The 17171-nt window shown below is 40.4% G+C and overlaps 1 protein-coding gene across 50 annotated transcripts in view; it reads left to right on the top strand.

The window, feature by feature from the left end:
* The window catches only part of PBRM1 (polybromo 1), a 139098-nt gene that overhangs the window by 70155 nt on the left and 51772 nt on the right, over positions 1–17171 (top strand). For all 50 annotated transcript variants that reach the window (XM_054681971.2, XM_054681965.2, XM_054681953.2 and 47 more), the window contains 2 exons: positions 4457–5099; positions 10702–10913. In XM_054681971.2, coding sequence (XP_054537946.1) covers positions 4457–5099; positions 10702–10913 — 855 coding nt within the window. The remainder of the gene's footprint in view (positions 1–4456; positions 5100–10701; positions 10914–17171) is intronic.

The raw sequence follows: 17171 nt of genomic DNA, 5'->3' as shown, positions 1-17171 counted from the left end.
CTAGCTTTTTTGCTTTTTTTTTTTTTTTTTGGATGAAGCATCTCGCCCTGTCACCCAGGTTGGAGTGCAGCGGTGTGATCTTGGCTCACTGCAACCTCTGCCTCCCAGGTTCAAGTGATCCTTCCACTCAGCCTCCCACATAGATGGGACTACAGGTGTACGCCACCAGGCCCAGCCAGTTTTTTGTATTTTTAGTAGAGATGGGGTTTCACCATGTTGACCAGGCTGCTGTCAAAACTCCTGACCTCAAGTGATTTGCCTGCCTTGGCCTCCCAAAGTGCTGGGATTACGGGTGTGAGCCACCCCGCCTGGCCCAGACTAGCTTTCTTATCTGAAATTACTATCAACTAAATTTGATAGTAGATTTGGGTATGATTTACTGCTAAGCGATGAATCCTTTTTAAGGCATTTATCTTTTCATGGAATTGTAAAAGCATACAGAAGGTTTGCAGAAATGTAAAACTTTCATTCCACTTTGTAGGAACACAGTAACTTTTAAAGTTCAGGAAAAAGGGGCTTTTTATGTGGGATGTTAATTTCCTTTTTATTTCTTTTGTTTGTTTGTTTGTTTTAAATTAATAGAGGCAGGGTCTCCCTGTATTGGCCAGGCTGGTCTTGAACTCCTGGGCTCAAGCGACCCTCCTGCCTCTGCCTTCTAAAGTGTTGGGATTACAGGCATGAGCCATGGTGCCTGGCCTCCTTTTTATTTCTCTGTGTTTTTTAATGAAAAATTTCAAACATATATAAATGGAAAGTACAGTGGCCAGGGGTGGTGACTCGCTCCTGTAATTCCAGTGCTTTGGGAGGCCAAGGCAGGAGGATCACTTCAGCCCAGGAGTTTGAGACCAGCCTGGGCAACATAGGGAGACCTTGTCTCTACAAAAAAATATAAAAAATTAGCCAGGCGTGGTGGCACATGCATGTACCTGTGGTCCTAGCTATTTGGGAGGCTGAGGTGGAAGGATTGCTTGAGCCCAGGAGGTCAAGGCTGCAGTGAACCCTGATCATGCCCACTGCACTCCAGCATGGGCAACAGAGCTAGACCCTGCCTCCAAAAAAAAAAAAAACAGAATAGTCCAGTGAACCCCTGTATATACTTGTTACCCATCATTTGTCAAAATCGTGGCAAACTTATTTCCTATCCCCTTTTTCTTCTTCTTTACCTAAATTATTTTAAAACAAATCCAATCATGTCATTTCACTTCCACATAGTTCAGTATGCATCTGTAATATGTGCAGATATCTGCCACTTTGTCTTTGAGGATAAAACAAATAAAAACAAAATAAAATAAAATATGCAGACATTTTCATAAATAACAATGAAGTAATTATCATACCTAACAAAATTAGCAGTAATTTCTTGGTTTCATCTAATACTTGATAAATTATCAAGTTCTACTGATTGTCTCACAAATGTATTTTTATAGTTGATTTCTTCAAATCAGACTCTCATTAAGTTCTATATAATAAGTTTGATTATTATGCTCTTTTTTTTTTTTTTTGAGACGGATTCTCACTCTGTTGCCCAGGCTGGAGTGCCGTGGCACGATCTCGGCTCACTACAGACTCCATCTCCTGGGTTCCCCCAATTCTTCTGCCTCAGCCTGCAGGGTAGCTGTAACTACAGGGACACGCCACCATGCCTAGCTAATTTTTTTGTATTTTTAATAGAGACAGGGCTTCACCATGTTGGCCAGACTGGTCTCGATCTCCTGACCTCAAGTGATCCGTCCGCCTCCGCCTCCCAAAGTGCTAGGATTACAGGCGTGAGCCACCGCACCCAGCAGATTATTATACTCTTAAACCCATGATCTAGAGCAGTCTCCTTCCTTTTCTTTCCACATGCCAGTAACTCATTGAAGAAATCAGGTCACTTTCCTGTACAGTGTCCCAAGTTCTAGGTTAGACAGGCTTGCTTCCTTGTGATATCTGTAACTTTTTTCTTTATTTCCCTTATTTCTTATAAATAGAAGTTAACTTTGAAGGTGCGATTAGATTAAGTTTCACCTTGGTGGTGATACTTTATAAGGGGTTTGCTGCCCTTATGTTGTATCATGTCTTGAGGCAGTGTCTGGTTAAAGTAGAATCCAGATAAAGTCCACATACTGCAACTGATTGATACCTCTTTTTTTTTTTTTTTTTTTTTTTTTTTTGAGACGGAATCTCGCTCTGTTGCCTAGGCTGGAGTCAGTGGCACAATCTCGGCTCACTGCAACCTCCGCCTCCTGGGTTCAAGTGATTCTCCTGCCTCAGCCTCCCAAGTAGCTGGGACTACAGGTGTGCACCACCACGCTCGGCTGATTTTTGTGTATTTTTAGTAGAGGTAGGGTTTCACCATATTGGCCAGGCTGGTCTTGAACTCCTAACCTCGTGATCTGCCCGCCTCGGCCTCCCAAAGTGCTGGGATTAAAGGTGTGAGCCACCATGCCCAGCCCGATACTTCTTTTAATCTGTAAACTCCCCTCCAGCTCTCTCTTTTTCCACCCCTTACCATTTATCTGTTGAAGAAATTAGATTTGTGCTATAGTTTCCCATAGTCTGGGTTTTGCTGATTGCATCCATATGTTGTGGGGTTTTTTGTGTGTTTTGTGTTTTGTTTTGTTTTGTGGAGACAGGGTCTTACTCTGTCACCCAGGCTGGAGTGTAGTGGCACATTTTTGGCTCATTGCCACCTCCACCTCCCTTCTGAAGCAGTCCTCCCACTTTAGCCTCTCCGGTAGCTGGGACTACAGGTACACGCCACCACGTCCAGCTCATTTTTTTGTATTTTTAGTAGAGACAGGGTTTTGCTATGTTGCCAGGCTGGTCTTGAACTCCTGGGCTCAAGTGATCTGCCCACCTTGGCCTCCCACAATAGTAGTATTGCAGGCATGAGCCACAGCTCCTGGCCCACTATGTTGTACTTTCATGTGTTCCTCTGTCCTTTGTATTTCCTATAAATTGGTAGTTGGAGCCAGAGGCTTGATCAGATTGAGGTCTGATCCCCTGTTCTCTCCCTTAGGCAGAAAAACCGACTTCATAGGTAATATATGGTCTTCCATCAGGTACATGTGAAATCTATTTATGTCTTTCTGTTAACAGGTGTTGTTGCATACTTCATTAATTATTAATTCATGAAAGGGATGTAAAATTGTGATAGTTTTTAATTTTATTCCTTATTAGCTATAGAGAAACTTTGCCTTATCTAATATTTGATTAGCCAGTGGTACAGTGTTTTTTTTGTGTGTGTCTTGCTTTTTGAAAGGATAAAGGCTTGATTTTTGTTTTATTTTGTTTTCACCTTTACCAGTTTTCAAAATATGTATTGGTTTACTAACATCCTTCAATATTTACCCATTTTGTTGTTTGTTTGTACGTATTATTAAGAACTACCAGACTTAAACATATGGCTGAGTTGTAATTGAAGTTATTGTCCTTATTGATACTCAGGCTGGTTCAGGCTCGTTCCTGTATTCTTTTTGTTTTGTTTTTTTGAGACAGAGTCTTGCTCTGTCGCCCAGGCTGGAGTGCAATGGCTTGATCTCAGCTCACTGCAACCTCTACCTCCTGGGTTCAAGCAATTATCCTGCCTCAGCCTCCCGAGTAACTGGGATTACAGGCGCCACCACCACACTCGGCTAATTTTTTGTATTTTTAATGGACACAGGGTTTCGCCATGTTGGCCAGGTTGATCTCGAACTCCTGACCTCAGGTGATCCACCCACCTTGGCCTCCCAAAGTGTTGGGATTACATGCATGAGCCACCACGCCCAGCCGGTTCCTATATTCTATTGACATGAAGTCATGGTAAGAAGTCATTGATAGATTCTTTACTGTCTAGTGTTTGAAGATATACCAGACTGGGAATCAGCCATTTACCAAGGAGCCCTACCTTTTTCATGTTTCTGCTGAAAGGTGAGGGCTCCTCAACATTACTATTTGGAATTAGTATTTTAAAACTCTAGTGTGGGCTATATTGCTATTGAGGTAGTCATTGTTTGTACGATTTTCAGTGGACAGAGCTAGGAAATTTGTGTGTTTGTTTGTATGTTTATATTTAAAGATAAAATACATCATAAGTTCATAGTGATACTTTCAATTGAGATTAAAGGCCTCAAGGTAATTATTAATGTCCTACGTTTTAACATCCGTTATCTCTTTTTATCCCATGATGAAAATCTCAGTTCTCAGGGATACCAGAGGTGATAGAATGTCACATAGCTACTCATTTGCTTTATTCCTTCTTATTCACAGCTTTCTCAACCTTTCAGTAGTCTCCCATCAAAAATATAATTCCTGAAAACAGTTAAAAAAATTTTTTAGTACTTTTTTGTCTGCAGGTTATATTTCACTATAGACATGCTAATTGCTAGGTTTTACAAATTACTTGGAATCGTCCCTTGTGGTTATGCTACCATCTGTATACAAATTTAGGTTCATTTATTTTATTCATTTAACATTAAATATCTCTCTTTAGGTAGGAAGAGTGGCATTTCTCCTAAAAAATCAAAATACATGACTCCAATGCAGCAGAAACTAAATGAGGTCTATGAAGCTGTAAAGAACTATACTGATAAGAGGGGTCGCCGCCTCAGTGCCATATTTCTGAGGCTTCCCTCTAGATCTGAGTTGCCTGACTACTATCTGACTATTAAAAAGCCCATGGACATGGAAAAAATTCGAAGTCACATGATGGCCAACAAGTACCAAGATATTGACTCTATGGTTGAGGACTTTGTCATGATGTTTAATAATGCCTGTACATACAATGAGCCGGAGTCTTTGATCTACAAAGATGCTCTTGTTCTACACAAAGTCCTGCTTGAAACACGCAGAGACCTGGAGGGAGATGAGGACTCTCATGTCCCAAATGTGACTTTGCTGATTCAAGAGCTTATCCACAATCTTTTTGTGTCAGTCATGAGTCATCAGGATGATGAGGGAAGATGCTACAGTGATTCTTTAGCAGAAATTCCTGCTGTGGATCCCAACTTTCCTAACAAACCACCCCTTACATTTGACATAATTAGGAAGAATGTTGAAAATAATCGCTACCGTCGGCTTGATTTATTTCAAGAGCATATGTTTGAAGTATTGGAACGAGCAAGAAGGATGAATCGGTATGTTTTCAAAGCCATTTTCATTTTGAGGATATGTGCTATTTAATACAAAGCAGATGAAAGAATATTGCTTTGATGTACTGTTTCCACTTACATACATGATTGTAGTTGGTAGCATGCTATTCTGAATTCTAATCAGCCAGAACTTCTTAAGAGTGAGTATATTCTGTGGGGGAGAGAAGGCACACCACTAAGTCATCTAGTTTAAGGCCAGTGAGGAGGAAGACAAAATTGAAAATCTCTTGAAAAGCATAAACTTAAAATACAGCCTTTCATAGAATGTGTTTTTTAAAAAGATAAATGTTTCTAATTGGAAATAGTAACAGCGTTTTTCTTTTAAGGTTTGGCTTCAGTGCACGAATGCTTTAAATAAAATAGCTCTAAGGTGTTGACCTGAGGTTAGACTGATAGAAATTTGATCACCATTTTAAGTACCTCAGAGGGTTTCTTTTTTTTTTTTAATCTCAGGTTTCTCACCTTAAGAGCTTGCTGAAGACATTAAATGTTCTAAAAGAAGCAGTCAAATTTAGATTTACTTTAAACTTAAATTTCCTTCTAATTTTTATCTGTGATATATCTTTGCTACATGCCAATAGCAGACTTGACTATTAAATTCAGCAATTACAGTGTATTTTATATGTGCACTTAGAGACAGTTGGAAAAATATAAAAAAAAAAGATACAAACCTTACCTTCCTGGAGCTTACAGCCTATCATGTTTAGAACTAGACCTTTAGGCAGTGTAATGCCAGCTGGGGAATCTATGAAATCAGAATTTGCTCTGAACCTTTAAAGAAAAGCAAGTAGTAATGTTTGCTTTCAGTGTCTTTGCAAATAAAAGAAAAAAAACATAGTAACATTTGCTGCTTGTGTTAAGCACCAGCTCTTTGTAAAGCACCATGCTAAGCACTTTATGAAGGCAATCTCTAACCCTTATGATAGCCATTCTAGATAAGTGATAATCTTTTCAGTTTGCATGTGAAAGAATTAGAGGCATAGGCAGAGAAAAGTTACCCATAGTCTTACACCTAGTAAATGATGTGACTTGTCTTGCTCTCCACTGCAGAGGGCTACTCCTGAGCCAGTTACCAGGACAAGTCATGGAGCACGGCCATAGATGATAAGCCTTGAGCTCTGTGCTCTAAAAGCTTGAAGTCTGATGGATGGGCCAGGACTTACGCTTAAGGGAAAAATAATTCCACACATGAGACAACATACCACAACCTTATATTTAGTAAAGATGGTGATGTAAGGAACTCTGTGGGCCACAGTTCTCCTTAAAAGGCATGGGATGATAGGTAGGGTTCAAATGAATAGGCAAGAGGATATTTCAAATAAGATGAATGTTATGAGCAAAGAAATGGAGTTAGGAAATGAATATGATATGTTTAAGAGACAGGGATAGAGTTGGGGCCAGTTTGATGAGGCCCATGTGTGACACTTTTAAGAAATGGTCCTTAATAATATGGTTCTTCAGCAATTGAGTAGAAATAAAGAGAAGGATGGAGGGACATCTTGCAGTCAAAAACTCTTGGAGTTACTCATTTATTCAACACATATTTATTGAGAGGCTACTTAATGAGCATATTCTAGATGCATGGAATACACCAGTGGGCAAAACAGACTCTGCTTTCATGTAGCTTAGACTTCTTTCTGTTCTTGTTCTTGGCTTAAGTAGTCCTTAAGTCTAATACCCCTCCCTTCCTCTCCTCCCTGCTTAGCCCCATTACATCTTGGTGTTAGTTCTGTGAGTCTTTCAATGAGTATTTGTCTTCTAGATTATTAGGAACTTTGTTTATGTCTTATACATGAAATGTTTATTTTAAGAATTAAGATTTGTATCTCTAGGAAATTAGCTCTTTTCATTCTCCCATTGTTGACATGGTTGTTTTTTGCTTTTGAGGCCTGGAAGATAGAGTCCAAGGTGTATTTTTATGAGATAGTGATGCACACAGTTTTACCCTCATGCCCAGAGCTTTGTTGAAAAACAAAAGGGATCCCTGGTAATTTAGTAGTTAGGAAAAATTTTTTAAAGAAAAACATACGGGGAGCCATTCTTAACTTTGTGAACGAAGATAGTATTGTGATTGCTTATAGTATTTATTAAGAATAAGTACTTAATAAGAATTGATGGAGATGCATCAATTTAGTGAATGATAAACTATGCCTTTATCTACTATATTATCAGTAACAAAGCTAGGCATCCCAGAAATATTAGTTCATAAATTCAATGAAGTCTACATACCGTAGATTTCCATGTTGATCTCTAAGAGTCTTCATGCTTCATCACCATTTACTCCTACCCCTACCCACCACTGTTACCCAACATCACCTAGGACTTCACAGGCTAAAATAGAAGGAATCTGAACAGTGAGACGTAACAAGAGAAAAATTCACTCAGGTGACAATAGTTTGTCCATCAACAGTATTTAGTAACAGCACAGTGCTGACTCATGCCAGTTGGCTGCTGGCTTTCCTAAACTGCTGGCAGTATTCCCAGACTAAACACTCTGATCCCCTTGCAGGTAAAAGAGACCTGTGGGAAGATGAACAAGGGAAGCATTAAGAGCCTCCTGTATTCTTAATTATTTCCTTTTGCTGAATGTCTGCCTTATATAAAAAGATTACCAATTGAGGGGAATTTAGAGTTCTTTTTCCAGCTTGAGTTTATATTCCTGCACATTCAATGAATACCTGACCTCTTAGACTAATAAATTCTTTATAATGCTTTGAATAAACAAAAAAGCATATACTAGGTGTTTAGTGACTCTTGTACAGAATGTTCATTTCTAAACCATGCGATATGATGGAATTATGATCTGCCCTTTTAGTATACCATGAAAGGTATTTACAAAAATTTTCCAAAATTTTTTTACTTTTAATTTACAGAAATTTTCACTTTTAATTTTATACTTAAAATTGTACACTATTATAAAATGAACTTTAATTTCAAGTGAACAGAATTCAAATATCTTCATTCAGAAAACAAACATAAAATTATGTTTTAGGGGCCAGGTACAGTGGCTCACACCTGTAATCCCAGCACTTTTGGAGCCCAAGGTGGGAGGATGGCTTGCACTCAGGAGCTTGAGACCAGTCTGGACAACATAGCAAGACCTTCCTTAGCTCTACTTAAAATAAAATTTTAAAAATCAGCCAAGCTTGGTGACATATGCCTATAGTCCCAGCTACTTGAGAGGTTGAGGTGGGAGGATTGCTTGAGCCAGGAGATTGAGACTGTAGTGAGCCATGATCGTGCCACTGTACTCCAGCCTGGGCAGCAGAGTGAGACTGTGTCTCAAGAAGAAAAAAAAAGTGTTTCAGGGGTGTCTTCCCTTGGTAAGTTTTATTTTTATTGCTTTCCTACAAGTATTAGCATTTCTATGACCCCAAAAGATATTTAAAACCTTTCCAAGGCCGGACACAGTGGCTCACACCTGTAATCCCAGCACTTTGGGAGGCCACGGCGGGCGGATCACCTGAGGTCAGGAGTTCGAGACCAGCCTGGCCAACATAGTGAAGCCTCGTTTCTACTAAAAGTACAAAAATTAGCCAGGCATGGTGGTAGGTGCCTATAATCCCAGCTACTTGAGAGGCTGAGGCAGGAGAATCGCTTGAACCTGGGAGGCAGAGGTTGCAATGAGCTGAGACCGCACCACTGTACTCCAGCCTGGGCAACAAGAACGAAACTCCGTCTCAAAAAAAAAAAAAAAAAAAAAAAAAAAGACTTTACGGAAACACCCATTTAGATTATTGATCGTGTCTTTTAATTGTTTGTCAGTTCACCTTTGCTGATGGGAGCAGCATTCTGGGGACCTCTCTGAAGTTTGATGCTCTAGTGGCATGTATCATAGGTGGCCTACTTGGCCACACTCCTCTGACCAGAATGTCTCTGTAACTGCTAAGACCTTTGTGGTTAGTTTTGTGAATAAGTTTTTAGACTCTGGTATTCTTAGTTAATAGAATTCGATTTATGCCAGCCAGGTGTGGTGGCTCACATCTGTAATTTAAGCACTTTGGAAGGCTGAAGAGGGAGGATCACTCGAGGCCAGGAGTTCGAGACCACCCTGGGCAACACAGGGAGGACCCTGTTGCTACAAAAAATTTTAAAATTAGCCAGCCTGAGCCCAAGAAGTTGAGGCTATGGTGAGCTGTGATCACGCCACTGCACTCCAGTCTGGGTGACAGGGCAAGACCCAGCCTCAAAATAAAATAAAATAAAAACAATTGTATGTAAACCTTCCTCAGACCACAGTGGTACTAGAAACAGTAATAAAATTTCCTCCAGTCAGAATTCTAAAGTCTGAAGTTTATTTTGCCCACTCCCCACATTTTATTTATTTATTTATTTATTTATTTATTTATTTATTTATTTATTTTGGGACAGAGTCTCACTCACTCTGTTGCCCAGACTAGAGTGCAGTGGCGCGATCTTGGCTCACTGCAACCTCCACCTCCCGGGTTCAAGTGATTGTCCTGCCTCAGCCTCCTGAGTAGGTGAGATTACATGTGTGCACCATCAGTTTTTGTATTTTCAGCAGAGACTGGGTTTCACCATTTTGGCCCACCTTGGCCTCCCAAAGTGCTGGGATTGTAGGTGTGAGCCACCACAACTGGCCTGTTTATTGATTTTTTTTTTTAACAGACAGGGTCTTGCTCTGTTGCCCAGAGTGGGAATGTAGTGGTGCCATCATAACTTACTGCACCCTTGAACTCCTGGGCTCAAGTGACCCTCCCGCCTCAGCTTCCCAGATAGCTAGGACTGCAAGTGTGTACCCCAATGCCAGGCTAATTTTTTGTTGAGACAGCGTCTTGCTGTGTTGCTTAGGCTGGTCTCAAACTCCTGGCCTTAAGCAGTCCTCCCGCCTCGGCCTCCCAAAGCATTGGGATTATAGGCATGAGCCACCATGCCTGGCCGCTTTATTTCATAAATGAGGAAGGAGACTCAGAAAAGTTCTGGGTATGACATACATAATCTTTTTTCCATCTTTCACTATGTTGCCTTTGCTGGTTCCCCAGAATTACACAGTTATTTCTGGGAAACTAAAATGAACACTAACTCTGAGGCCTGTAACCATTATAGAATACTTTCATGGCTTTGCTTTAGGTTCCGATATTCGCAGGGTCTCACTAGCCTAAGCAACCATGATGTAGGACCAAAAGGAAGAAAATAGAGCCTATTATGTAACACATCGGTCTGCTATTAAGAGAAAGTAAAAATTCAAAGAATAGATACGAGTAAGTGTTGAACATATTGTGGAGCCTTGGTACAGTTCTTGGTTCTGGCAGCCACCTTCCCCTGCCAGAATCGATTGATGCGTGTGCCATGTATCTCCAAGAGAAAATACATGAGGCCTTTCGTTTTTCATGAGCTGTACGAGAAGTGAGCCTTGAAGTAAAGGAAAATGGTGGGCATGGGGCTTACCATGGTAAAATGACACTTTGGATTTTGTTCTAACAAACTTCGGAAAGATACTCTTCATAGACCTGTACAGAAATACCACTATATCAATTAAAGAAGCATTTAATAGAATTTAACATATAATTGAGGTGTTTAAAAGAAACAGCTTGTATGTCAATGGATACTCTTGATGCTGTTATAGGACAGATTCAGAAATATATGAAGATGCGGTAGAACTTCAGCAGTTTTTTATTAAAATTCGTGATGAACTCTGCAAAAATGGAGAGATTCTTCTTTCACCGGCACTCAGCTATACCACAAAACATTTGCATAATGATGTGGAGAAAGAGAGAAAGGAAAAATTGCCAAAAGAAATAGAGGAAGATAAACTAAAACGAGAAGAAGAAAAAAGAGGTTGGTTTCTTTTCATTTTATTGAATATGAAAAAATGTACTGTCTTCTAGCTGTTCTCATAATTAGCTGTGGAAAAGAGTCCCGTTTGTATGAATGAAAACTCAGGGTATTGAGTATATTAGAGTAGACGCAATGAGATGGAAATATTTTTATAGTTATCAATTTGGTCATCAGACCTGGGAAAGATTAAAAGTTACCTGTGACACAGCTGTTATCCTAGCATTCCAGGAAAAGAGTCAGTTAATTCACAAGTGTGGGGGCTTAATGCCTCTTTATATTATTGGTAGATCAAAACCTAAGCAGGCCAGCTAGAACTAGAAAGCATTCTCAACAGTGAGTCCATGAAGTTTTTGCCACATCATGCAGTAGCATTGCTTTCCTCATAGATACTTTGGACCAGACAGGTAGATGATATTTTGGTTGAATTACATACCTGGAGAAAAGTTTTATTTTAATTGTATCAAACTATAAAATGTTACTTTGGGTCACTTGCCAGAATTTAGAAATATTTTGATAACAGGACCTTATGATTACAAATTGGATCATTTCTGATAAAGTTCAAGTTCACATAGATTCCTAGAATATGTGACTCTAAGTTATGTTAATCTTTGGCATCAAATCTCCTCCGTAGATTTTTTTCCCTTAGGCAAGAAAACAAAATAGATTGATTTGAAGCAAATTCTTATAAGCGATGGCAAACCCCAAAAAGAAGGGAAAGAGACTTGGTTGGTGAGAATAGTAATTTTGCCAGCATAGAACTAACTGCAAAACCAACAGCTTTGTCACCAAAGGAGATATATGATATACTCATTCAGGAAGATAGTGAATATATATGTGTGGGGTTTAGGGGAGAGGGGAATCTATGACTTTGCCAGCTAAAAGTGGTTGATGCAGAAATGCATGGAGTAAAGCTGCAACTTTGATGGCCCAAGGTGACGATCCAAGTTAAAGAATATTCTGAAAATTAGACATCTATAAAAGGACTGAGATAAGCTCTCCACACATTCCCAGCCAGCTGGAAAACCTACACATGCTGTGGGGGAAGATGCAAAAGAACCTGGTGAAGAGCAGAATCCAAAGGATACTTGAAAATTGGCTGCAACTTTGAGTGCATCCCCCAACCTATACACAGATCTGTCAGCACATGGTACATCCTTACGGGCTTGAGGTAGTTAAGTACAAACTTCACCTAAGTCATTGGCTATAGAAAGAGAGGAGCAACCCCTAGTGTCAGGTTTCCTTGCAGACCTATAGTGGGAGCTCCAGAGGAGAGAAGAGAAAGGGAGAGAAAAAAGATTTGAAGACATAATGCTGAAAACCTCTCAAATTGATGAAAAACAGCTCCAAGAATTTCAAGTAAGATAATCACAAAGAGAGCCCCATTTAGATACATCATCATCAAACTGATGAAAATCTTAAAAGCAGCAACTGATCGATCACGTACATGTAATTATCTGCACATTCCATCCAGGGGCCTGGGGATTGTCCAGCCCAATTGACAATTAGTGATACCTGAGCACTTTTCGCAGCTTGTGGGGTCAGGGCCACTCAATCTGTCACTACCACGACAACTGGCACCCATCTTCATGTGTTACCTGTCGGTCCGGGTACTAGCTCACCCATCATAGCCATTGCCAGCACTGGTGCAGAACACTTGGGTCCCAGAGAGTTGTCCCAGCACTGCTACTGCTTTCACCCTTGCCACATCCACTGCCCAAGGGCTCGGGAACCCACCCACCTGCTCGATCCACTGCTGCCATTCCTGGCACTCCAGCAAGCCAGCTGGAGTCCCAGGAATTGGCCTGCCTGGACCTGCTAACACCAGTGCCAGTATACACCACTCTGGGGCCCAAAGCATGGCCCCCTTGACAGCCCAGTCCCCAGCAGTACTTTACCACAGCCTCCGCTGTCAACTGCACCTCAAGCCAGGCACCCCCACCTCCTCCCCACCCCCCACATTACTTAGGAACTGGGCTCCACAGGAGCCGGTGAGTGGCAGGCAAGCAAACATTACCCCCTGAGCTCCGCTTCCTGTTAGATCAGTGGTGGCATTAGATTCTCATAGGAGCATGAACCCTATTGTGGACTGTGTATGTGAGGGATCTAGGTTGTGCACTGCTTATGAAACTCTTAATGCCTGATGATCTGAGATGGAACAGTTTCATCCTGAAACCATCCCACCCAACCCTCATCTCTTACCCACACAAACCCCATCCGTGTCTGTGGAAAAATTATCTTCCACGAAACTGGTCCCTGGTGCCAAAAACGTTGGGGGCTGCTGCCCTAAGCCACTGAGGAAGTCATGGATACCACTGATACTGTTTACAGTAGAAGGAATCATACAGAGATTACACTACTGTACAAACCCAGATTCAAAACCAAAGTATCCTGCCCAACCAACACCACAGATAACATCTTCAGGGAGAAGTCCTCTTCTACGAAAGTAAATTCAGAACACTGGAAGAAGTGACTGTTGTACTAGACACACATATAATATCAATGTAAGTAAGGACACAGGAATCAAGAAAAAGCAAGGAAATATTACACCTCCAAAAGAACCCAGTAATTCTCTAGCAATAGATTTCATTCGAAAAGTAATTTAGCGGCTGGGCACGGTGGCTCATGACTGTAATCCCAGCACTTTGGGAGACCAAGGCCAGCAGATCACGAGGTCAGGAGTTCAAGACCAGCCTGGCCAACATGGTGAAACCCTGTCTCTACTAAAAATACAAAAATTAGCCAGGCGTGGTGGCGCGTGCCTGTAGTCCCAACTACTCGGAAGGCTGAGGCAGAAGAATACCTTTAACCCAGGAGGTGGAGGTTGTAGTGAGCTAAGATTGTGCCATTGCACTCCAGCCTGGGACAGAGCAAGACTCCGTCTCAAAAACAAAGTAATTTATCAGATTCCAGGACAATAATTCAAAGTTTGATACAAGAGAATTCTTAGAAACATTACAAAGAAATCAGAAAAACAATTCAGGATATGAATGAGAACTTTATCAAATAGATATCATGAAAAAGAACTAAAAAATTCTGGAACCGAAGAATTTATTGAATGAAATACAAAAGATATTTGAAAACTTTAAGAACAGACTATATCAAGCAGAAAAAATAATTTCAGGAATTGATGACAGGTCTTTTGAAATAGTAATAACTCAGTCAAAGAAAAATAAAAAAGAATGAGCAAAGCTTGGTAACGTAAGGGACACCATAAAGTGACCAGATTCTCAAATTTTCAGTATTCCTGAAGGTGAAGAGGAAATTTTAAAAGGTTGAAAAACCTATTTAGTGAAGTAATGGATGAAAACTTTCCAAGTGTATCAAGAAATTTAGACATCCAGTTACAGAGGAGTCAAAGATCCCCAAATAGATAAAAAGAGAGAACTTAAAATGTTCCCAACACATAGAAAGGATGGTTACCCCAAATACCCTGACTTGATCATTACACATTCTATAAATGCAACAAAGTGTCACATGTGCCCCATAAATATTTATATTATATATCAATGAAAAAACAAAAATTGTGATTGTAATTAATATCACTGAAATGCACACTTTACATTGGTTTAAAAGGCAGATTTTGTTATAGATTTTTTATCACAATTTTAAAATGTATTTAAAAATAATACATCCATGAAATGTTAATGTTTTTATAAAAAATATTTTCATATGCAAGTGAGATTGACAGTAAAAAAAATTTTTTTTTTTTTTTTTGAGATGGAGTCTCACTCTGTTGCCCAGGCAGGAGTGCGTGGCGTGATCTCAGTTCACTGCAAGCTCCACCTCCCGGGTTCACACCATTCTCTTGCCTCAGCCTCCCAAGTAGTTGGGATTACAGGCGCACCCATCACCACGCTTGGTTAATTTTTTTCTTTTTTTTTTTTTTTTGTATTTTTAGTAGAGACAGGGTTTCACTGTGTTAGCCAGGATGGTCTCGATCTCCTGACCTCATGATCCGCCCGCCTCGGCTGTCCAAAGTGCTGGGATTACAGGCATGAGCCACCACGCCTGGCCAACAGTAAAAATTTTTTTAAAATTTGATTTGCATTTCCCTGAAGTTTATAGTTATGTTGAGCATTTTATCATATGCCTATTGACCATCTATATGTTTATAGTTAGATAGGAAAGATAAGTTACTAGTGTTCAATAGTACTATAGACTGACTATAATTAACAATTTATTTTATATTTTCAAATAGCTAGAAGAATGGATTTTGAGTCTTCTCAACATAAAGAAGTGATAAATCCTTGAGAGTATTAATATGCTAATTACCCTGATTTGATTGTTATACGTTGTATCCATGTTATCGAAATATCACACTATACTCCATAAATATGTGCAATTTTTTTTGTGTGATGGGCTCTCATTCTGTCACCCAGGCTAGAGTGCAGTGGCACGATCATGGCTCACTACACCCTCAACCTCCTGAGCTCAAGCGAGTCTCTTGCCTCAGTCTCCTGAGTAGTTGAGACTAGAGGCATGTGCCACACCTGCCTTTTTTTTTTTTGAGATGTCTGGCTCTGTTGCTGAGGCTGGAGTGCAGTAGTGTGATCTCAGCTCACTGCAGCCTCTGCCTCCCAGGTTCCAGCGATTCTCCTGCCTCAGCCTCCTGAGTAGCTGGGATTACAGGCGTGCGCCACCACACCCAGCTGATTTTTGTATTTTTAGTAGAGACGGGGCTTCACCATGTTGGCCAGGCTGGTCTCTTAACTCCTGACATCAGGTCATCTGCCTGCTTCCGCCTCCCAAAGTGCTAGGATTACAGGCGTGAGCCACTGCACCTGGCCTAATTTTTTAAATTACTTGTAGAGATGAGATCTTGCTGGGTTGCCCAGGCTGGTTTCAAACTCCTGGGCTCAAGGGATCCCCCCTCCTGAGATTCCCAAAGTGCTGGGATTGCAGACACCAGCCACATGATTATCATATGTCAATGAAAAATAACAAAAGCCCAAAAAGTGGTATATTCATCCAATGGAATATTATTCCACCATAAAAAGGAATGACATCCTTATTCATGCTATGTAAATGAACATTGAAAACCTTATGATAAGTGAAGTAAGCCAAACTGAAAAGGACAGATATTGTATGATTATACTTTTTTGAAGTATATAGAATTGGCATGATAAGTGAAGTAAGCCAAACTGAAAAGGACAGATATTGTATGATTATACTTTTTTGAAGTATATAGAATTGGCAAATTCATAGGGACAGAAAGTGGAATAGAGGTTGCTAGGGGCCAGGTTGCAGAGTGGAGAAATGGGTAATTATTGTTTAATGATTAAAGTTTCTGTATGGGATAATGAAAAAGTTTTGGAAATAGTTTGTGGTTATGGTTGCACAACACTAAGTTATTGCCACTGAATGGTACACTTAAAAGTGGTCAGAATGATAACTGTTTTGTATTATATGTTTTACTACAATTATTAAAAACTAATAATGTAATATACCAAAAACCATTGAACTTTAAATAGGTGAATTATGTGGTGTGTGAATCATATATGAAGTTGTTTTCCATTCAGAGAAATATTAGAATACAAAGTTGAAGAAGTCTCCCAGAAGTAGAACAACAACAGAAATAAAGGAAGAAAAAGATAATTGGCAGGGTGCAGTGGCTCACGCCTGTAATCCCAGCACTTTGGAAGGCAAAGTGGGTAGATCACCTGAGGTCAGGAGTTCGAGACCAGCCTGACCAACATGGTGAAACCCTGTCTCGACTAAAAATACAAAAATTAGCCGGGTGTGGTGGTACATGCCTATAGTCCCAGCTACTCGGGAAGCTGAGGCCAGAGAATTGCTTGAACCTGGGAGGCAGAGGTTGCAGTGAGCCGAGATTGTGCTACTGCACTCCAGCCTGGGCGACACAGTGAGACTCTCCCGAGTAGCTGGAACTACAGGCATGTGCCACCACACGAGGCTAAGATGGGAGGATCGCTGGATCACTTGAGCCCAGGAGTTCAGGGTTGTAGTGAGCTGTGATGGTGCCAGTACCCTGAAACCTGAGTGAACCCTGTCTGTAAAAAAACAAAAAAAAATTCTAATCTCTCTGTCCCTTTGAGTAAACTGATAGTGTTACTGCTGGTATAAAATTCTCAAGAACCTTATAGATCTGCTGTGTATTACACAGGGATTCACTTGATTAATCAATTGCTAGATAACAGTTTTCACCAAAATTGGCAGAACTTTTTAAAATTACATATATAATACCAAGAATTAGGAGAATTAGGAGACAGAGCAAGATGGCCGAATAGAAGCCTCCAC

The sequence above is a fragment of the Pan troglodytes genome, chromosome 2 (genome assembly GCF_028858775.2).
Source record: "Pan troglodytes isolate AG18354 chromosome 2, NHGRI_mPanTro3-v2.0_pri, whole genome shotgun sequence".
Classification (NCBI taxonomy): Eukaryota; Metazoa; Chordata; class Mammalia; order Primates; family Hominidae; genus Pan; species Pan troglodytes.
This window is presented reverse-complemented; position numbering and strand designations above follow the sequence as displayed.